The sequence below is a fragment of the Zophobas morio genome, unplaced genomic scaffold (genome assembly GCF_036711695.1).
Source record: "Zophobas morio isolate AGI-343-1 ecotype UQ-CSIRO unplaced genomic scaffold, CSIRO_AGI_Zmor_V1 ptg000022l, whole genome shotgun sequence".
In the NCBI taxonomy this organism is placed as follows: domain Eukaryota; kingdom Metazoa; phylum Arthropoda; class Insecta; order Coleoptera; family Tenebrionidae; genus Zophobas; species Zophobas morio.
The window spans coordinates 771,333-794,004 of record NW_026972127.1 but is presented as its reverse complement, the minus strand read 5'-3'; the positions used below and the strand labels follow the sequence as shown (position 1 = coordinate 794,004).

General features: G+C 34.4%; 1 protein-coding gene across 2 annotated transcripts in view; it reads left to right on the top strand.

The window, feature by feature from the left end:
• Positions 1-22,437, top strand: part of LOC135133707 (signal transducer and activator of transcription 5B-like) — a 29,276-nt gene extending 6,839 nt beyond the window's left edge. Inside the window, exons 6-10 of one of the 2 annotated variants that reach the window (XM_064062191.1) lie at positions 7,176-8,033; positions 14,980-15,236; positions 15,290-15,570; positions 15,631-15,781; positions 21,432-22,437. In XM_064062191.1, coding sequence (XP_063918261.1) covers positions 7,176-8,033; positions 14,980-15,236; positions 15,290-15,570; positions 15,631-15,781; positions 21,432-21,567 — 1,683 coding nt within the window. In that variant the 3' untranslated portion in view covers positions 21,568-22,437. Of the gene's footprint in view, positions 1-7,175; positions 8,034-14,979; positions 15,237-15,289; positions 15,571-15,630; positions 15,782-15,832; positions 16,517-21,431 lie in introns of those variants that run through there. The other variant, XM_064062190.1, reaches the window with a different exon arrangement.
• The last annotated feature ends 235 nt before the right edge of the window (positions 22,438-22,672 follow it).

The window sequence follows — 22,672 nt, the reverse complement described above, 5'->3', positions numbered from 1 at the left end:
CCAAGTTTAATTTTTTTCTACACAGTTTTTTAAGGCAAGCAGTATTTTTAATTTAAGTTAAACATGTACACTGATATTAATACTTTTTTCCATTGGTTACCTACTTTAAATGTATATTTCAGTCTTATCTTAGCAAGTAGTAGCCCCACCCACCCGCCCGTTGTTTATTCTAAGGACTAATTTTATTTCTGTTCAGTATAATTCCACCTTTCACTCAGAGCAAATAACATCAATTACTGAAATGGAGGCGTGGTGGGTGGGCGGGGTTAATTATACTTTTTCTTCTGTGGAATGGAAGTGGGAACTAATAGAATTTAGGCCGTAAATAAGTAAAAAAAAAGTACGAATCGAAATTTTTTGTTGTTGTTCCATTAGCTATAAAATTTGTTTCTTACTTCAGAAGAAAAAAAAAAAAAACAGGTGGGTGGGCGGGGTCGAGTTTAACGTTTTTAATTTAAGGTAAACATATACACTGATATTAATACTTTTTCTCGTTGGTTGCCTACTTTGAATATATAATTCACTCTTATCTTGGCAAGTACTAGCCCCGCCCAGCCACCCTCTTCTCATTCTAACGACTAATTTTATTTCTGTTCAGTTAAAATCCACTTTTCACTTTGAGCAAATGACATCAATCACTGAAATAAAGGCGTGGTGGGTGGGCGGGGTTAATTATACTTTTTCTTCTGTAGAATGGTAGTGGGAACTAATAGAATTTAGGCCGTAAATAAGTAAAAAAAAAGTACGAATCGAAATTTTTTGTTGTCGTTCCATTTGCTATAAAATTTGTTTCTTACTTCAGAAGAAAAAAAAACCGGGTGGGTGGGCGGGGCCGACTTTAACGTTTTTAATTTAAGGTAAACATATACACTGATATTAATACTTTTTCTCGTTGTTTGCCTACTTTGACTATATATTTCAGTCTTATCTTAGCAAGTACTAGCCCCGCCCACCCGCCCTTTTCTTATTCTAAGGACTAATTTTATTTCTGTTCAGTTAAGATCCACCTTTCACTTAAAGCAAATAATATTAATCACTGAAATGGAAGCGGGGTGGGTGGGCGTGGTTAATTATATTTTCTTCCATGGAATGCAAATGGGGAAAAAAAACGCTGATCGTAACTTTTCTTGCTCTACTATGTGCAATAAGGTTTATTTCTCATTTCAGAAGAAAATCAAATGAAAGAACGGGTGGGTGGGCGGGGCCAAGTTTAATTTTTTTCTACACAGTTTTTTAAGGCAAGCAGTATTTTTAATTTAAGTTAAACATGTACACTGATATTAATACTTTTTTCCATTGGTTACCTACTTTAAATGTATATTTCAGTCTTATCTTAGCAAGTAGTAGCCCCACCCACCCGCCCGTTTTTTATTCAAAGGACTAATTTTATTTCTGTTCAGTATAATTCCACCTTTCACTCAGAGCAAATAACATCAATTACTGAAATGGAGGCGTGGTGGGTGGGCGGGGTTAATTATACTTTTTCTTCTGTGGAATGGAAGTGGGAACTAATAGAATTTAGGCCGTAAATAAGTAAAAAAAAAAAGTACGAATCGAAATTTTTTGTTGTTCCATTAGCTATAAAATTTGTTTCTTACTTCAGAAGAAAAAAAAAAAACAGGTGGGTGGGCGGGGCCGAGTTTAACGTTTTTAATTTAAGGTAAACATATACACTGATATTAGTACTTTTTCTCGTTGGTTGCCTATTTTGAATATATAATTCAGTCTTATCTAGGCAAGTACTAGCCCCGCCCACCCGCCCTCTTCTCATTCTTACGACTAATTTTATGTCTGTTCAGTTAAGATCCACCTTTCACTTTTAGCAAATCACATCAATCACTGAAATAAAGGCGTGGTGGGTGGGCGGGGTTAATTATACTTTTTCTTCTGTTAATAATAATAGAATTTAGGCCGTAAATAAGTAAAAAAAAAATACGAATCGTAATTTATTGTTGGTTGTTCCATTTGCTATAAAATTTATTTCTTACTTGAGAAGAAAAAATAACCGGGTGGGTGGGCGGGGCCGAGTTTAACGTTTTTAATTTAAGCCAAACATATACACTGATATTAATACTTTTTCTCGTTGGTTGCCTACTTTGAATATATATTTCAGTCTTATCTTAGCAAGTACTGGCCCCGCCCACCCGCCCTCTTCTCATTCTTACTACTAATTTTATTTCTGTTCAGTTAAGATCCACCTTTCACTTTGAGCAAATCACATCAATCACTGAAATAAAGGCGGGGTGGGTGGGCGGGGTTAATTATATTTTCTTCTATGGAATGGAAATGGGGAAAAATCGCTGATCGTAACTTTTTTGCTCTACTGTGTGCTATAAGGTTTATTTTTCATTTCAGAAGAAAAAAAAAATAAGAGAACGGGTGGGTGGGCGGGGCCAAGTTTAACTTTTTTCTACAAAATCTTATCGGCAAGCAGTATTTATAATTTCAGTTAAACATGTACACTGATATTAATCCTTTTTCTCGTTGGTTGCCTACTTTAAATGTATATTTCAGTCTTATCTTAGCAAGTACTAGCCCCACCCACCCGCCCGTTTCTCATTCTAAGGACTAATTTTATTTCTGTTGAGTATAGTTCCATCTTTCACTCAGAGCAAATAAATCAATTACTGAAACGGAGACGGGGTGGGTGGGCGGGGTTAATTATATATTATTCTGTAGAATGATACTGGGTATTAATAAAACCAAAAAAAATTTAAATATTCGTCCCTTCAACAAAACTTAAAAAATTATATCAATGTGCTTCAATAATATATTTTTGTTTTTAGAATTGTTTATACAGGTTGTTTGCAGAGATGAAAAACATATTTTATCAATTGGCCTAGAAACGACTTATCTTTTCTCTGAATTTTTGGAAATGCAGTAAATGGATGATTAGTCTTATCTTTAAAAACAATATTAATCGAAGAAAAAAATCACTCCGACGATTGTAATTTATGACTTGTTTTTTCAAAATTTAAAGTAATTCTGCGAATTTTTTTATAATTTCTAATTTTTAGTTTTCGTGCATTTTCACGACGTTTCATGACCACTAGAGTACGAAAAAAGTGGTCTCCCGTTTACGTCTGTTTATCGTCTGTGTCGATTTTTGTGATCTCCGAAATTACTGGACTGATTGTCGTCAAATTATGACTAATATTATCTATATTTTTATAGTTATATCTAAGTAATTAAATCAAATTTTATAATTTTTCGGAAAAACTGGATTTGCAAATAGAAAAAGTGCTAAAAATACGACAAAGTGATATTTGAACACTTTTTAGTAGTTAGTTACTGTCGAAATTACTAAACCCATTAGGTTGAAACTCTGGATAATTTTTAGATTTTATCGAATTATTATTAGATTACTGTGGAGGAGAGAAAAGTATAACCAAAATTTGTTTATTCATTCCTCCGAAGAAATTGATGACGTCTTCTCAAAATACTGTCAAGCAAACATTATGTCGAAGTTTGTATAAATGAATAAGACCAGCGAACAGTAAGATAAATGTATATTGCTAGTGACAAGTGTTATGATAAATAAGAATAATAAGAATAGAATAGTATATGACCGTGCGGTCGAGAGAGATGACTGTTAGGTACGAATTGAGAATTGAGAATTGAATGTGTATGAATGAGTTAAGAATTAAGAATGAATGCTACCCTGTGTTCCAAGGTGGGGGTGGCTCTGGCTCCCACCCTTACGGGTGGGGAGGGGTGAAACAGGTCCCCGCCAGAGGCTCTAACATAACCCCCCGCCTTGAAACAATTACATTGTTTTAAGACCAAAAATAAACTATATGGATAAACTATATGATAAATACAAATGAAATTACATGAATGGGATGGATATTGTTACAGAAAGCAATGAACATGAAGAAACGCATTAAACTAAAAAAAAAGATATCTAAGACAAATTACATGTGTACAATATCAGTGAATACACAATATTTACAATAGACCTAAAAGTAAATTTACAACAATTATAACGTACCGAATCAATGAATAATACGAGGAGTGAATAATATGGCGAATGGATATAACAATGGTACAAATATGAATACATAGAACATAGTAAAATAAATCAACAATGAGATGTATATAACAAATTGACAAGATGTATGCAATATGGTTAAATAGAATGATAATGCATGCGATTGCGAAATTATCTTTTGCACTTCACCGACACTACACACACCACCACTTCCTTTCCAAAATGATGTTGGAGGGCCGCGTCCTAACCGCCACTGTAGACGCGGAAATTTCTCCTCCTTCACGAGGACCCATCTTGCCATTCCTGGAACGTTGGAAGATGGCCTTTGCCACCCTAACCTGCCTTTCAGTGTGGTCAAATATTCGAGGTACCACGACTTCCAGAAGTGTTGATGGTAAGCGTGGATGAGGTGCCAAGGGATGGCCTGTTGATGGGAACGACGGCGTGGTTTTTTCCTGAGGGACCAGTTGATGGCTGGCCGAAAGAGGCATTGGCCAGGTATAAATGCGACCAAATTATTGCGGTCGCTGGACAGAGGCTTCGAAAGGCGCGAATTCAGGACGGCTTTAACCCTGACAGTGAGCGCATACACGCCCTCGCCCTCAAGATGGTTTTTATCAGTAATATCGTTATAACTCCGGAGATTCATATTTAAACTCTTTGAACTAAGATTTGAACGGTCAACAACCTCGCAAAGTTTATTGGAAGAAACGTGGGGATTTAAAATACAATTGTGTGACAGGTAAACGGAATTATTTGAGGAATTTTCGTTAAGTACCTTCAGCTGCACAAGGTCTAGGTACTTCCTTTGAGAGACAATAAAACCCTCGTTACGTTTATGATCACGTCCCTCTGCTAACAATAACAGTTGGAGAGCCAGTTCTCGGGAATTTCCTAATTTAGGTAAATTTTTGAAATAAGGGACTGTGGAACGCCCCAACTTCCTCTCGAATGATAATAGCCACTTTGGGTGCATTTGTGCAAAATTCTCTAATTGCGGCTGATTTTCCGAAAAGGGGTGTTTGACCATGAAATGGCCATGGGGTGAATGGCCTGTGGTGGATTGAAAAGGGGTTGCACAAAGATCGCTTTTAAAACCTTTTCTTAATGACCTGCTTCCGGTTTTGACGGTTTCAACTTCCAAAAACCGAGAATTAATTTGGGCTGAAGTAATTTTGTGATGATGGGAAGTATTGCTTTTTAAATACGCAAAATTGCCGCTAAGAATCAACCCCAGCGCGGTATTTTGAAGCACCGGTGGGTTTTTACTGAAATGACTTATTATTTTGGGTATGACATTTTCGGAATGTTTTTTCTTGTCGAGTATTGCTACGTTTGACGTATTGTCTTTAATATTCGAGTCTACGGATTTACATAAATATTGCGATCTACATTTAAATTGGTTACAGACTAACAATGAGTCACAGTTTTTCGAATTAACTGGAGGACTTTTTACTTTGTCTAGTGCGGTAGATGACTCTGCATTAGACGTTTTATCTGAATTAATTAGAGATATGCCCTCGGAGTTGTAACAATCATTAACAGGATGATTTTTATCTTCATTGGGTGTTGAATTTGGAAATGTGGAACAATTCGATATTATAATAGAAGTTTGTGAATCAATGGAATTCGGAGGGGATTTTTTACCAATAGTGAACCTCAATTCACGTAGAGCATTGAAATGGGTTTTGTGAATTTTGATGGGTTCTCCATTTCTTAATTTGTGTACCTTTAAAGGCTTTAAATTTTGACAAGTTTTTTCCAGATCCGTGATTGGTACGTTAGTATTTATCTTACATGAATTCGAGAAAGTACACAATGGATTAGTTTTTTCAATGAGAACATTATATAATTGGGATATTATTTAGCACGTCTCTGATATTATAAATTATAGGTTTGATCGTTTCCGTGTTACTCGTGTCATTCGGGACTACCATTGTTTCGGATTTATGCTGAACTACAAGCATTTGTAATTCTGAATAAATTCGCTGTACGTCTTCATATCGACGCTTTAAGTGGCCTCTTTTTTGATGATTTGCAACATTTGATATAAAATTAGAATGTGAATCTATTTCGCTGAGAAGAATTGAAAATTTAACAAAAGTATTGTCTTGGATTACCACCATCTTGAGTACGAGAATAAATGTATTACACCAACCAAACAGAATTAAAGCTTACCTGGAATCCTGGATTCCTGGATAGAATTATCTTGGCTGACGCTGAATGATACTTGAGGATTTTGCACAGCACTCGCGGTCGTCACCGATAGTTGAACACTGCGCGGATGATTTCTAGGTGATGTTTTGATAAATACTTTGCTGAATTCCAGCCGACGAATGATATGTTGAGAATTACACTTATCACTACCACTGTTATTCTGTCGCTAATCCGGCTCGAAGGACCATGTCGAAGTTTGTATAAATGAATAAGACCAGCGAACAGTAAGATAAATGTATATTGCTAGTGACAAGTGTTATGATAAATAAGAATAATAAGAATAGAATAGTATATGACCGTGCGGTCGAGAGAGATGACTGTTAGGTACGAATTGAGAATTGAGAATTGAATGTGTATGAATGAGTTAAGAATTAAGAATGAATGCTACCCTGTGTTCCAAGGTGGGGGTGGCTCTGGCTCCCACCCTTACGGGTGGGGAGGGGTGAAACAGGTCCCCGCCAGAGGCTCTAACACATTATTATCCTAAAATTATTAAATTTGGACCAATTTTGTGGTCTATTTTAGGGGTCACGTAACAAACTTCCTGCAGTTAAGTTTTAGAGACAATTAATTTAAATCTATTTATTTATTCTCTCCAGGAGTTGATGACGTCATCTCCGAAAAAATACTTATATTACACTAGAATGCATGTAAAGCTAATGATCAAATTCATTTTATTGGGGAAGTCCATATATTTTTTTTTTAATAGACCCTGTATGCGATATGTGTTGACCTTCTTTAGTTTTCTAGCGCTCTTTTCAAGTATTACTATTTTATTTTTTAATTATCTTATGTGTAAACTCGAAACTTTAAAAACAACATTTTCACACTATCTTCTCGGGGATGTTTTTGTAGATGTGTTGTGATCATAGTTTCTAACTAGACATTTAAAAATTTCACTGCCTGTGACTCGGGTGGACGCTTCAGTCCCCCCCACACCCCCCATAATCTAAACTTTTGCCTCCAGGTGGCCGGCCTCATGCAACTCCGCCTCGCCATCGTCGACAAATTCAAAGAGACCATTCAGCTGCTCAACCAGCTCCAGTCGAGCATCCTCGACGAAGAGCTCATCCGCTGGAAGCGCGAGCAGCAGCTCGCCGGCAACGGCGCCAACTTCAACAGCAACCTCGACACGATCCAAGACTGGTGCGAGAGCCTCGCCGAGCTGATCTGGCTGAACCGGCAGCAGGTCAAGGAGGTCGACCGACTGCGACAGAAGCTCTCGCTCGATCCCCCCGGCGTCGCCGACCTGCTTCCCCAAGTCCTTGCCGACGTCACCCAGCTCCTCTCGTCGCTCGTCACCTCGACGTTCATCATCGAGAAGCAGCCGCCGCAGGTGATGAAGACGAACACGCGCTTCACGGCGACGGTGCGCCTGCTCGTCGGCGGCAAGCTGAACGTGCACATGTCGCCGCCGCAGGTCAAGGTCACGATCATCTCCGAGTCGCAGGCGAATATGCTGCTCAAGAACGACAAGCTGGCCAAGAGCGGGGAGTGCAGCGGCGAGATCCTGAACAACACGGGCACGATGGAGTACCAGCAGGCCACGAGACAGTTGTCGGTGAGCTTCAGGAACATGCAGTTGAAGAAGATCAAGCGGGCGGAGAAGAAGGGGACGGAGAGCGTGATGGACGAGAAGTTCTCGCTGCTGTTCCAGTCGCAGTTCAGCGTCGGGGGCGGCGAGCTGATGTTCCAGGTTTGGACGCTGAGTCTTCCCGTTGTGGTGATCGTGCACGGGAACCAGGAGCCGCACGCGTGGGCGACGGTCACGTGGGATAACGCGTTCAGCGACGCGGGGAGGATACCGTTCTCGGTTCCGGATAAGGTGAGTGGGAGGAATTGTGATGGTGATGGGAATGAGCGAAAGCAGGTTTAAACGTAATGAGTGTAAATAAATAAACGTGTCGGAGTTGAAATATTGGGTGCAGGTTTTGGAATTTTGTTTATTTAAATTTTTTCGTTTTTGAAACACTACCGAAATAACTAGTAAAATAAATTTAGAGTTGGCGTTGCCTGTCAAACGCCAGGTGGCACTACTGCCCTCAATTTGACGTAAGTCGGGTCTACATAACCTTTAATTAGTTATATTTTGGTTGCTTGGCTCATGGTAAAAAAATCTCAGGGATAAAATAGTGTGTTTACTACAGCTTGATTTGTTCGATTATTATTATTAGAAGTAATATAGAAATAATCTCGGGGACACTAAACGGTGTTCGTTTTTAGAAGCAGGAAAATGAGTCAAAAATATTTTTTAAAATTTTTGGAGATACCCAAGATTTTTTCAACCACTAGACACTTTGAACTCTCAAAATTCTTACCTCAAGATTCTTTTAAACTCTCCAAAAAAAAAAAAAACATCGGACACTTTTTCCAAACATTAAACACGAAAAACTTCCAAGATTCTTTTATAAAGATATCAGAGATTTCTAAGGTTCTTTTAAACTCTTGTAAAAAAGACACTATAAAACCCCGAGGACCCCATGATCTTTTTAAAATTTTCAAAAAACCACTAGACGTATCCAAGAATTTTTCAACTACCAAGATTCTGTCATAAAGATAATAAAAGATTCTTCCAAAATCCTTTGAACACTTAAAAAAAATCCCAAGGTCACCCAAGATTTTCTCGGATTTTATGGAAAGACTAAATACTAAGGACTTTAGGAGTCTTTAAATTTTCCCAAGAACAAAATTTCTTGAACCTCCAAAATTATTTTAAGAATAAAACATCAGGGACCCCGAGATTCTTTCAAATTCTTTTTAAAATAGAATACCAAAATTCTTTTAAACTATTGGAAAAAAGACACTAAAAGATTCTTTCAAAAAAGAAAAAACACTAGGAATCCCCATGATTTTTTTCAAGTACTAAAGACAAAAGAACTTCCAAGCTTTTTTCATAAAGATAACACCAGAGGCATTCAAGATTCTAAATTTCAAACTCTTGCAACAAAGACACTAAAAGATTCTTCCAAATTCTCTCAAGATCTTTTTCCAGAGACATCCAAGATTCTTTTAAAATTTTGTAAAAAAAGACACTAAAAGATTCTTACAAATTCTTTCAAAAATTCAAATTCTTTTTAAAATAGAATACTAAACACCAAGAACTTCCAATATTCTTTCATAAAAATAACACCAAAGGCATGTAACATTCCAAATTTTAAACTCTTTCAAAAAAAGATAACTAAAAAAATTTTCCAAATTCTTTAAAAAATAAAACACCAAGAGTCTTAATATCTTTTAATTTTTTAAAAAACACCTGGGCCACCCAAGATTTTGAAATAGAAAACATCAATAACAACAATAAAACATCAAGCACCCTGAGATTCTTTGAAATTCTTTTTAAAATTGAATACCAGGGCTCCCAAAATTCTTTTAAAATCTTCAAAAAAAAAAACGGAAATCAAGATTTTTTTGATTTTTTTTTCATAAATTAAACGCGAAAAACCTCCAAGATTCTTTCATAACGATAACATCAGAGGCCTCCAAAGGTTCTTTTAAACTCTTGCAAAAAAATACATTTAAAGATTCTTTCAACAATTTAAAAAAAAAAAAAACAGGAAAATCCAACATTTTTTTTGAAGCACTGAACACAGACCTTCCAAGATTCTACGCCACAGGTATCCAAGATTCTAAATTTTAAAATTTTGCAAAAAAGACACTAATTTTTTTTTCCAAATTCCTTAAAAATTATCAAGATCCTTTAAACTTTTTGAAAATACCAGGGCCATCCAAGATTTTTTCAAATTGTTTCGAAAATCTAAATACTAGGAACTTTAAGAACCTTTAAAATTTTCCCAAAACCAACACACCTGGAACCCCCAAAATTCTTTCAAAAATAAACATGCGGTACCTCGAGATTCTTTCGATTTCTTTTTAAAATAGAATACCTCGGCGGCCAAGATTCTTCTAAACTTTTCAAAAAAACAATCAATTTTTTTTTCAATTTTTTTCATAAACTAAAGGCGGAAAACCTCAAAGATTCTTTCATAAAGATAACACCAGAGGACTCCAAGATTCTTTTAAACTCTTGCAAAAAGACACTAAAATATTCTTCAAAAAAAAAACACCAGTAACACCCAAAATTTTTTCCAAACACTAAACACAAAGAACTTCCAAAATTTTACACGAGATGCATCCAAGATTCTAGATTTTAATTTCTTGCAAAAAAATATAAAATATATCTTCCAAATTTTCCAAAAAAAAAAAGAAGACATCTGCAACCTCCAAGATTCTTTCAAAAAATAAAATGTCAGGGACTCCAAGATTTTTTCAAATTTTATTTCATAAACTAAACGCGAAAAACCGCCAAGATTCTTTTATAAAGATAACACCAGAGGCCTCCAAGATTCTTTTAAACTTTTGTACAAAAAACTCTTAAAGATTCTTCCACATTCTTTCAACATTAAGGCACCAAAGATATTAAGATCATTTGAACACTTGGAAAACCCCAGGACCACCTAAGATTTTGTGAAATTTTTTAAGAATCTACTAGGAACTTGAAGAATCTTTCAAATTTTCCCAAAAAAAAAGACATCTGGAACACCCAAAATTCTTTCAAAAAATAAAATGTCAGGGACCCCAAGATTTTTTCAAATTCTATTTAAAAAAGTTTTTATTTCATATACTAAACGCGAAAAACCACCAAGATTCTTTTATAAAGATAACACCAGAGGCCTCCAAGATTCTTTTAACCTTTTGTACAAAAGACTCTAAAAGATTCTTCCAAATTCTTTGAAAATTAAGGCACCAAAGGTATTAAGATTCTTTGAACACTTGAAAAACCCCCCAGGGCCACCTAAAATTTTGTGAAATTTTTTCAAGAATTTTCTAGGAACCTTAAGAATCTTTCAAGTGCCCCCCCCCCGCCCCCCGCCCCCCCAAGACATCTGGAAACCCCAAAATTCTTTCAAAAAATGTCAGGGACCCCAAGATTTTTTCAAATTCTATTTAAAAACGCGAAAAACCTCCAAGATTCTTTTATAAAGATAACACAAGAGGCCTCCAAGATTTTTTTAAACTTTTGTACAAAAAACTCTAAAAGATTCTTCCACATTCTTTCAAAATTAAGGCACCAAAGATATTAAGATCCTTTGAACACTTGAAAAACCCCAGGGCCACCTAAGATTTTGTGAAATTTTTTAAGAATGTACTAGGAACTTGAAGAATCTTTCAAATTTTCCCAAAAAAAAAGACATCTGGAACCCCCAAAATTCTTTCAAAAAATAAAATGTCAGGGACCCCAAGATTTTTTCAAATTCTATTCAAAAAAGCTTTTATTTCATAAACTAAACGCGAAAAACCTCCAAGATCCTTTTATAAAGATAACACCAGAGGCCTCCTAGATTCTTTTAACCTTTTGTACAAAAGACTAAAATATTCTTCCAAATTCTTTGAAAATTAAGGCACCAAAGATATTAAGATTCTTTGAACACTTGAAAAACCCCAGGGCCACCTAAGATTTTGTGAAATTTTTTCAAGAATTTACTACAAACTTTAAGAATCTTTCAAATTTTCCCAAAAAAAAAAAGAAATCTGGAACCCCCAAAATTCTTTCAAAAAATAAAATGTCAAGGACCCCAAGATTTTTTCAAATTCTATTTAAAAAAGTTTTTATTTCATAAACTAAACGCGAAAAACCGCCAAGATTCTTTTATAAAGATAACACCAGAAGGCTCTAAGATTCTTTTAAACTTTTGTAAAAAAGATTCTTCCAAATTCTTTCAAAATTAAGGCACCAAATATATTAAGATCCTTGGAACACTTGAAAAACTCCAGGGCCACCTAAGATTTTGTGAAATTTTTTCAAAAATCTACTAGGAACTTTAAGAATCTTTCAAATTTTACCAAAAAAAGAAGACATCTGGAACCCCCAAAAAATTCTTTCAAAAAATAAAATGTCGGGGACCCCAAGATTTTTTTCAAATTATATTTAAAAAATTTTTATTTCATAAACTAAACGCTAAAAACCGCGAAGATTCTTTTATAAAGATAACACCAGAGGTCTGCAAGATTCTTTTAAACTTTTCCAGAAAAACACCAAAAGATGCTTTCAAAAAAAAAAAAACCAGAAACACCCAATTTTTTTTTCCCAAACACCGAACACAAAGAACTTCCAAGATTCTACACCAGAGATAGCCAGGATTCTAAATTTTAAACTCTTGCAAAAAACACAAATCTTTAAAAAATAAAACACCAAGGGTCTGAAGATCTTTTAAACTCTTTAATTTTTCCAAAAACAAGATATCTAGAACCCCCAAATTCTTTTAAAAAATAAAACATCAGGGACCCCAAGATTAGTTCATTATATTTCTTTAAATAGAGTACCCCGGGCCCCAAGATTCTTTTAAACTTTTCAAAAAACGGAAATCAAGATTTTTTAAATTTTTTTCATAAACTAAACGCGAAAAACCTCCAAGATTCTTTCAAAAAATAACACCAGAGGGTTTTAAGATTTTTAAAACTCGTGCAAAAAAGACATTAAAAGATTAAAAAAAAAACACCCAGAACACCCAAGATTTCTTTTTCAAACACTAAACACAAAGGACTTCCAAGATTCTACACCAGAGGTATCCAAGATTCTAAATTTTAAACTTTTGCAAAAGAAAAATCCTAAAACATTTTTCCAAATTATTTAAAAAATAAAACGCCAAAGGTCTCAAGTTCCTTGACTCTTTAAAAATACCAGGCTCGCCCCAGATTTGTGAAATTTTTTGAAAATATAAATACTAGGAACTTTAAGAATCTTTAAAATTTTCCCAAAAACAAGACATCTAGGACCCCCAAAATTCTCTCAAAAAATAAAACATCAGGGTCCTGAGGTTCTTTCAAATTCTTTTTAAAATAGAATACCCCGGCCCTCAAGATTCTTTTAAACTCTTCAAAAAAACGGAAATCAAAATTTTTTTCATACACTAAACGAAAGATTCTTTCATAATGATATCTCTAAAAAATTCTTTCAAAAAAACAAACACCCAGAACACCCAAGATTTTTTCCAACACTAAACACAAAGAACTTTCAAGTTTCTACACCAGAGGTATCCAAGATTCTAAATTTTAAACTTTTGCAAAAGAAAAACCCTAAAACATTTTTCCCAAATTATTTAAAAAATAAAACACCAAAGGTCTCAAGTTCCTTGAAACCCTTTAAAAATACCAGGCCCACCCCTGATTTGTGAAATTTTTTGAAAATATAAATACTAGGAACTTTAAGAATCTTTAAAATTTTCCCAAAAACAAGACATCTAGAACCCCCTAAATTCTCTCAAAAAGTAAAACATCAGGGTGCTGAGGTTCTTTCAAATTCTTTTTAAAATAGAATACCCCGGCCCTCAAGATTCTTTTAAACTCTTCAAAAAATCGGAAATCAAAATTTTTTTCGTACACTAAACGAAAGATTCTTTCATAATGATATCTCTAAAAAATTCTTTCAAAAAAACAAACACCCAGAACACCCAAGATTTTTTCAAACACTAAACACAAAGAACTTTCAAGATTCTACACCAGAGGTATCCAAGATTCTAAATTTTAAACTTTTGCAAAAGAAAAACCCTAAAACATTTTTCCCAAATTATTTAAAAAATAAAACACCAAAGGTCTCAAGTTCCTTGAAACCCTTTAAAAATACCAGGCCCACCCCTGATTTGTGAAATTTTTTGAAAATATAAATACTAGGAACTTTAAGAATCTTTAAAATTTTCCCAAAAACAAGACATCTAGAACCCCCTAAATTCTCTCAAAAAGTAAAACATCAGGGTGCTGAGGTTCTTTCAAATTCTTTTTAAAATAGAATACCCCGGCCCTCAAGATTCTTTTAAACTCTTCAAAAAATCGGAAATCAAAATTTTTTTCGTACACTAAACGAAAGATTCTTTCATAATGATATCTCTAAAAAATTCTTTCAAAAAAACGAACACCCAAGATTTTTTCAAACTCTAAACACAAAGAACTTTCAAGATTCTAAATCTTAAACTCTTGCAGAAAAAAACATTAAAAATGTTTTCCAAATTCTTTAAAAACGCCAGGGCCACCCAAGATTTTGTGAATTTTTTTCAAAAATCTAAATACTAGGAACATTAAGATACTTTAAAATTTTCCCATAAACAAGACATCTGGAACCCCCAAAATTTTTTCAAAAAATAAAACATCAAGGGTCCCGAGATTCTTTTAAACTCTTAAATTAAAAAAAAAAGACGTCAAGATTTTTTCATTTTTTTTTCAAAAACTAGGCAACTACAAAGAGCTTCCAAAATTTTTTTAGAAATATACCAGAGGCTTCGGAAATGTTTCAACATTTTTTTTTTTTTCAAAAAAACAATTATACTCAAGATTTTTTAATAAAGTTAACACCAGAGGCCTCCAAAATTATTTTCGACTCTTCCGAAAAATGTCAAAAGATTCTTTTAAATGCTGTCAAAAATAAAATACCAAGGATCGAAAAACTCTTAAAAAAACGCTAGGGACACCTAGATTTTTTAAATTAGGAAAAAACAAACACAGAAGACCTTAAGAAATAATCTTTAAAAAAAATTCAAAAGGAAACATTAATCCTCAAGATTCTTTCAAAAAACAAAAATAGAACACAGGGGTGCCAAGATTCTTTTAAACTCTTCCAAAAAAAAAAAAAAAAAACCCAAGTTTCTTCATGTCCAGCATTTGGCGACTATCAAGCAAAATTTGAACAAAAAATTTTAAAAACCACCAGCCTGCAGTACAAATAAAACGAAAAACCCCAATGGATTGAACAATCAATTTTAAAACAAAACATTTTCTTCCAGGTTTCGTGGACGACCGTGGCCGAAACATTATCCCTGAAATTCCGGGCGGCGACGGGCCGCTCCCTCACCGACGAAAACCTGCGATTTTTAGCCGATAAAGCCTTCCGCGGCAATTACACCGAAGGAAGCAACCAGATGCTGAGCTGGGCCCAGTTCTGCAAAGAGCCTCTAAGCGAAAGGAACTTCACGTTCTGGGAGTGGTTCTACGCGATCATGAAGCTGACGAGAGAGCACTTACGCGGCCCTTGGGTCGACGGGTACGTAGCACTCGCTTAACACCTAAACGCACGATTACATTGAACCTATCTAGGGCCATCCTCGGTTTCGTGAAGAAGAAACAAGCCGAAGAAATGCTGGCGTCGTGTCCGTGCGGCACGTTCTTGCTGAGGTTCTCGGACAGCGAACTAGGGGGCATCACGATCGCGTGGATTTCAGACACGGGGGAGGTGTTCAGCTTGCAGCCTTTCACGTCGAAGGACTTCGCTATACGATCGCTGGCGGATAGAGTAGCTGATTTGAACCATCTAGTTTATTTGTACCCAGATATCTCCAAGGATATACCGTTTGGGAAATATTACACTCCGTTCCAAGGTATTTTTGATTGTTTTGAGTATTGTGAAAATGGATGTTTATGGGTGTGTTTTTTGGCAGACAACCAGCCCTCGACCAACAACGGCTACGTCAAGCCGGTTCTGGTGACCCACGTTCCGGGCTTGAGCGGTGCGAGCTACCCCAACACCCCCCAACATTCGTACCTCCAATCGCCCGACCCCTCCAGAGACACGCCGTCAGTCGCTAGCAGGTAACCCATTCATTCATCGCTAGTCGTAGTAATGTTCCCTTCGTGTCTCAGTTTTCAGAATATGCTTGACCTTTAAATCTACAAAGGATGTTTTTGCATTTTTTATATGTTTGCATAGTTTCATTTGACCCCGATATGAAACTGTGTGCTTATGTATTAGTGATATTTGAAAATTTACTTAGGTTAGAGATGATTTTATATACATCAAATAATTTTTTATGAAAACATTTACACCGTATTTGCATAATTCATGTCTTTTATATCGATTTTTGATGTCTTTACATTTTCGGTCGATTCGACAGGGTACTTTTGATGAATATTTTTAAATTCGTGTGATATTTACGTTGCAATGAGTAGAGAGCGAGTAAAATGTTAGTATTAAAATGATGATGCAATTTTTACATTTCTGTGAGTTTGTTACATTTATATAAAAAAAATTATAAGCGAGTTTTTGAGTTTCTTTGTCTTATTTTATCCTTATTGTAGAAGTAGTCCCGAGTAGTTGGTGTTTTCATGTTTTAAGTGTTGCGTGCTTGCAACGTACTAGACTAGGCGAATCAAAGCTTTATTGAAATATTACAGACGTACCGAAATTTTACGCTGACTTTGTAATATCATATCTGTTTTTGTTGTATAAATTTATATGTATTTTTAGAGTGTTCAAGTTTCATAAACTAACGTTTGTATTAAAATCAAAATAAAATAGTTGAAGTTCAACGAAATGATTTCTTCTCAGTGTGGTTTTCTTTGAACGAATTAAAAAAAAAAAAGATCTCAAAAAGGCGAGAGAAAGAAATAAAAAACGACTGCGCCGAAAAGGTTTTTTCATGGAAAATAACAAAAAAATGGAAAAATTAATTTTAAAACAAACGAAGTTCGATATTTTTTATTGTTGTAACTAACTTCTCGCTAAACATGCGCTCTTCAATATCTCATTAATTATGAGAAATGGAAAAAAATTAGAACAAAGTTTTACAGTTCAGGACTGGATATGGGGTGATTTTTTAATTTCTGCTCTAGTTAGCCATCGTGCTTACGTCAACAGTGAAAAATTGTAAAATCACTCGGTACTAAAATTATTTTTAACTGTATGTACAGAGTGTTTTGTTTTTAAGTAACACAACTTATTTTTTTTTTTAATGAAACACCCTATACAACTTTACAATTTTCAAATATCGATGTTTCAGATTTTTTAAATGAAACGAGTATTTTATTACTACATCTTAATTCTATTTTTTTGTCCTCAGCAAAAAATAAAAAGAACAAAAAACAAAATGTTGCAACACAGTTTTTGAAAATAACCCTGCTGTAATTATTTTAGTCAACCCCTCCGTTGCTAAAAATTAAAAAAAAATGGACGTGGCAACGTCGCATCGAAATTTCAAAAATAAACTGGTTGTAAAGTCTAAGAAGAGGTCAATTAAAGTATATAAAAGTATATAGGGTGTTTCTTGCTAAGATAAGAGTTATTTTGGCAGATAACATATCCTCTGATAAAGTAGAGGGCGGGTGGGCGGGGCTAGTACTTGCTAAGATAAGACTAATTTTGCCTCTATTAATCTTTAAAAACTTGTTAAATTTAAAAGGTGTCAAATTGCAAATTTCCATAGTAACGAGTCAAATTCCTAAATCTGATTGGGTGTTTATTTTTTATGTTTCATTCTACTTAAATTTCGATATTTCAGTTTTTTCAAGTAGAACATCCTGTATTTTTTTCTGGTAATTTCTATATTTAAAAGTTGGGAGTTATTGAGATTCTTTAGTTTGTTAGCGATTTATTGAAAGAACGAAAAGAAAAAATTGAGCAACAGGTTGTAATAAAATACAGATATTTTTTTATGGGACACCGACTTATTGAAATAACAAAAACAAAAAAATTGAGTGAAATGTAGTAAAATATTCTATTAAAAAAAGCTGAATCAATACTTGAAAAATTGTAACATTTATTTTTTATAAACACCCTGTATTTTAAAGTTTGGTGTAATTGATACAATGACAAAGCGCGTACAGATCTTAAAAATGACGTTATGGGGATTTTTTGTGAACTCCTGAGAATGGCAAAACATTTCAAGAAAATTGGATAACGTGGCAACGTCGCATCGGACTGTCAAAAATAAAGTGTAGTTATAAAGCCTAGGAAGAGGCTAATACGAGTATGTAAAAAAACTAATTTGTGTTAAAACAGAACTCCCTGTGTAGTTATAAATAATTTTGGAGTATAGTCTTTAAAGAACTGTACAAATTTTGTCTTTGTTTTTTTTTCTATCTCTAGTAATTAATGAGAAATCGAGGACGCGCGCTTAGTGACTCACCCTATATATTCTGCTTGACCTCTTCTTGAATTTTATAACCGTAGTTTATTATTGAAATTTAGGTTACAGAAAATATACCCAGTGGTCATAAAAAAATTAATTGTAACAATTTTTAAATTTCGATATTTCAGTTTTTTCAGATAGAACATCCTGTGTTTTATAACTGCATAGTATTTTCTAATTTTCTATATTTAAAGTTGATGGTTATCGAGATTTTTTTTTGTTTTTCTTTTTGGGACACACCTACTTATTGAAAAAACGAGAACAAAAAATTGGTAAAATATTGTAATAAAATACAGGGTATTCTATTAAGAAAACGAATTATCGATATCTGAAAATTTGTAAACACCCTGTATTTTACAATTTTATGTAATTGATACAATGACAAAGCGTGTCCAGATCGTAAAAATGACGTTATGGCGATTTTTTTGTGAACTGACACTGGCAACGTCGCATCGGAATTTCAAAAATAAAGCGTAATTGTAAAGCCTAGGAAGTGGCTTGTGAGAATATGTAAAAATATGTAGGGTGTTTCATTAAAAAAAAAAAATAATTTGTGGTAAAAACAGAACTTTCTGTATAATTAAAATATAAATAATTTTAGAGTATAGGCCTTAAAGATCCGTGCAAATTTGGTCTTTGACTTTTTTTTTTCTTTCAACAACAGGAAAGTTAAACATGTTTTCAGTTTCTTGTCGGGAAAAGAAGGCTTGGTAACTTAAGAAAAAATGGACAAAATATAAGCCCCGCCCATCCACCCCTTCTCTATTGTGATGAATATTTTATTCGTCGTGACCAGAAGGGCGGAGTTTAGTTTGCAAAATCCTCATTTCTCGACAAGAAATTACCGTAGAAATACTCCTGTTTTTAAAAGGGTAGAATTCTTTAGAGAAACATTGGTGTTACAATTAAACTCCGCCCTTCGATCTGATTAGGAATGAAAAATTCATCACAATAGAGATCGGAGCGGGTGGGTGGGTCTTAATTTTTGTTTGTTTTTTTTTTAATATATATAGTTTTCTTTCAACAATAGGATAGTTAAACAATTTTTCAGTTTCTTGTTGGGAAAAGAAGACTTCCCATATTAAGAAAAAATGGACAAAATATAAGCCCCGCCCACCCACCCCTTCTCAATTCTGATGAATGTTTTATTCATCGTGAGCTGAAGGGCGGAGTTAGTTGCAAAATCCTCATTTCTCGACAAGAAATTACCATGTAAAATATGTTTTTAGAAGGGCAGAATTGCCTAGAGAAATATTGATGTTACAATTACACTCCGCCCCTCGTCTAATTAGGAATGAAAAACTCATCACAATTGAAATCGGAGCGGGTGGGTGGGGCTTAATTTTTGTTTGTTTTTTTTTAATATAGATTTTTGTTGTTTATTATGATTTTTTTTTAGTTTTTTAAAGAACACACTGACATATTGAAAGAAAAAATACAAAAAATAGAGTACAGTGCAGTAATAAAATATAGACTGTTCTGTTTCAAAAAACTGAATTATCGATATTTGAAAATTTATAAACACCCTGTATTTTGAAATGTTATTTAATTGATACAATGACAAAGCGTGTACAGATCTTAAAAATGACGTAATGGCGATTGTTTTTGTGAACTCACAGTGGCAAAACATTTCAAGAAAATTGGAATAACGTGGCAACGTCGCACCGGAGAGTTTTCGTTAAGAAAAAATGGACAATATATAAGCCCCGCCCATCCACCCCTTCTCGATTGTGATGAATGTTTTATTCATCGTGAGCTGAGGGGCGGAGTTTAGTTTCAAAATCCTCATTTCTTGACAAGAAATTACCATATGAAATACGTTTTTAGAACGGCAAAATTGCCTAGAGAAATATTGATGTTACAATTAAACTCCGCCCCTTGAGATCGGGGCGGGTGGGTGGGGCTTAATTTTAGTTTTTATTAATAAACAGTTTTTTGTTTTTTATGGAGAGTTTTTTAAGTTTTTTAAAGAACACACTGGCATATTGAAAGAAAGAAAACAAAAAATAGAGTACAGCGCGAAAATAAAATACAGGCTGTTTTTGAAAATTGTTAAGTTTATTTTTTTGTAAACACTCTATGTTAATTTTTTTTAAATGATATTTATAAAGCCTAGGAAGAGCCTAATAGGAATACTTAAAAATATATACGGAACACTCAGTATAGTCGCAAATAAATCACCCTAAATACGCAAAATATTGAAATGTTTTGTGACGTCACAAGAAAGTAATTTACCCAGGTTGTCAGTTCTAAAAATTACACGAGTTTCGAAGAAATGAAACTGATGATGGACTTCGGTGACGCAAATGAAATTTAGTAGAATCTTCGAACCAGTTTTGCGCTAGGACAATTTTTGTGAATTTTCGTAGTCAATTAAAAAAAGAAAAAAGGACTCCAAGTGGACTATTTGTATTTAACCACCATGTATTTTGGTGATCTTTTTTTAGCAGAATACAGATTTGGTACAATATTTCGAAAATTATCAAAATCTCAACGTATTTCCACTCTAGTAGGATCCGTGAATACAAAGGAAACTGTAAATTTTGTTTGAATTACGACGTCCTGCAAAATCAGTCGAAACTGCAGCTAATCGCGGTCACAATGGTCTGAGTTAATAATGTCCTCGTAAAATAGATAAACGTGTTTGAAGTGTATTATGTTTACTTATATAATGTATATATACATACGTTATCGGACATCTATAAACATGACTTGGGCAATGAAAAGACGATTATACTTCTTTCATGAAATATGTATTAAGCAAATTTTCTGCTTCGAATATATAGTCAGCGTGTAGTTCTCATAATATTTGCACTGTATCTGTAGTTACTGAAAATGACGTTTCCATTTCTTCTATTGTGGTATAGATGGCGCCACCGAAAATAACTGTGATTAATAATGATAATTAAAGAATATTGTAAATGCAGTTTCATCATCTTAAGTTTTTGTACTTTTGACGGTTTTCGAGATCACCTGTTGTACTTGACTTTGATTCAAAGTACTGAATGCCAACCATTAAACTTAGCTAATCCAATCTAGGAATGATAAACGAGAACAATGCAGATAACGTGACAAAGTCAAGTCTTTGCTCCATGATTCATCCTGTATTTTTTTTTTCATCATTGATTTGGTAAAACTGTCGTTAAGGCTCGCCCATACGGCCGTATGAGCGTGCCTTTGCCATGTTGTTGAGTGTTGGTAGTCGCATTCTGCAAACAGACGTAACCAGACACATTCGCAACATCTAGTAGTGGTTGTCACATTGTCATTCATAAGCAATGCTTTTGGTTGGTCTGTGTTGCAGTAATGTGATGTCTGGTTGTGTCTTTGTGCAGTTATGCCGGCTCAGTTGCTACCACAACGACGACTGGAGGGCCGGCGATGGACTATCTGGACCAGCTGGACGAATGTAACATCGATTTTAATGGTCTGGTCAACTTCAACGAGCTTATGCAGGGGTACAAACAGTAAGAGGTACGTGGGAGGTTTGTGGCTTTGGGGAGAGAGGCTGTTGATTTGATTGGTAGATGAGGCGTACCAATAGAAACGTGAATTAACAGTGGCAAGCTTTTTAACACTACTTTTTAAGATATTTTATTTGTTATGACCTCTAATATTACGTTTAACTATGTCTAAGTATGTTGTGTCGTTAAGTACAAAATTGTAATAGGCGTGCAATAAAGAAAGATTTTATTGTACTTTAATAAGTTTTGTATTATACGTTTGTGGTGCTCGATAATTTTAGCTTCGTAGGGTAGTCGAGCTGTACATTTTTTTATTATTTTATTTTTTATCGTGAACGGCTGAGTTGCTACTTTGAAAACCGAGAGGATATATTTTTAGATACCTATATAGTCTTGTTGCACTTTGAGAGTAATCTATAGACAATCCACCATTATATTAAAGTTAGATCTAGTTACGAACAAAATTCTATAAAAAGACTATAACTTGTGCCATGCAATCCATTGTGGTGTAGTTGAAGTTTAAACCACCCGACACTTGAATTTAGATGTGTTGATTATTGTTCACCAACACTTGTGCCTCTAGCTGATTGTTGTGATAAACACCTTGATCAAATAGGAAGGGCCTAGTAGATTACTACAACTTGCTCCACGTAGTAGGAGTGCTGCGGTTACAAAAATTATTCCGACCCGCACCCCCTATTTTTTTATTCAGATTTTTACCGAGAGCACGAGCTTCTAAGGAATTGTTTTTGTAATGGGGCGCATCTATTCAACTGTTGCATTTTAAATGTATATTTGCAATATTGTTAGAAATCCTTGCTGATGTTCTAGTATAGTTGTTTATGGTTTCTTTTAAATAAAATCTAATTATATGAGACTCGAGTTTTATTCCAAAACACCCAATCCAATTAGTAATTGTGACGTAGTAAGTAATTAGACAATAGATCATCTAATAAAACCGAGAGGGCGCTATAAGCAACTGTCAAGTGGAGCTACTAGATGAAATTCTATTCAGGGACTTTACGTCCAGTCAAGTAATATAATTATGGAATTTTCGGAAGACCCGAACAAAAAAAATCCAAAAAAATTTTCAAAAAAAAGTGATGGAGTCT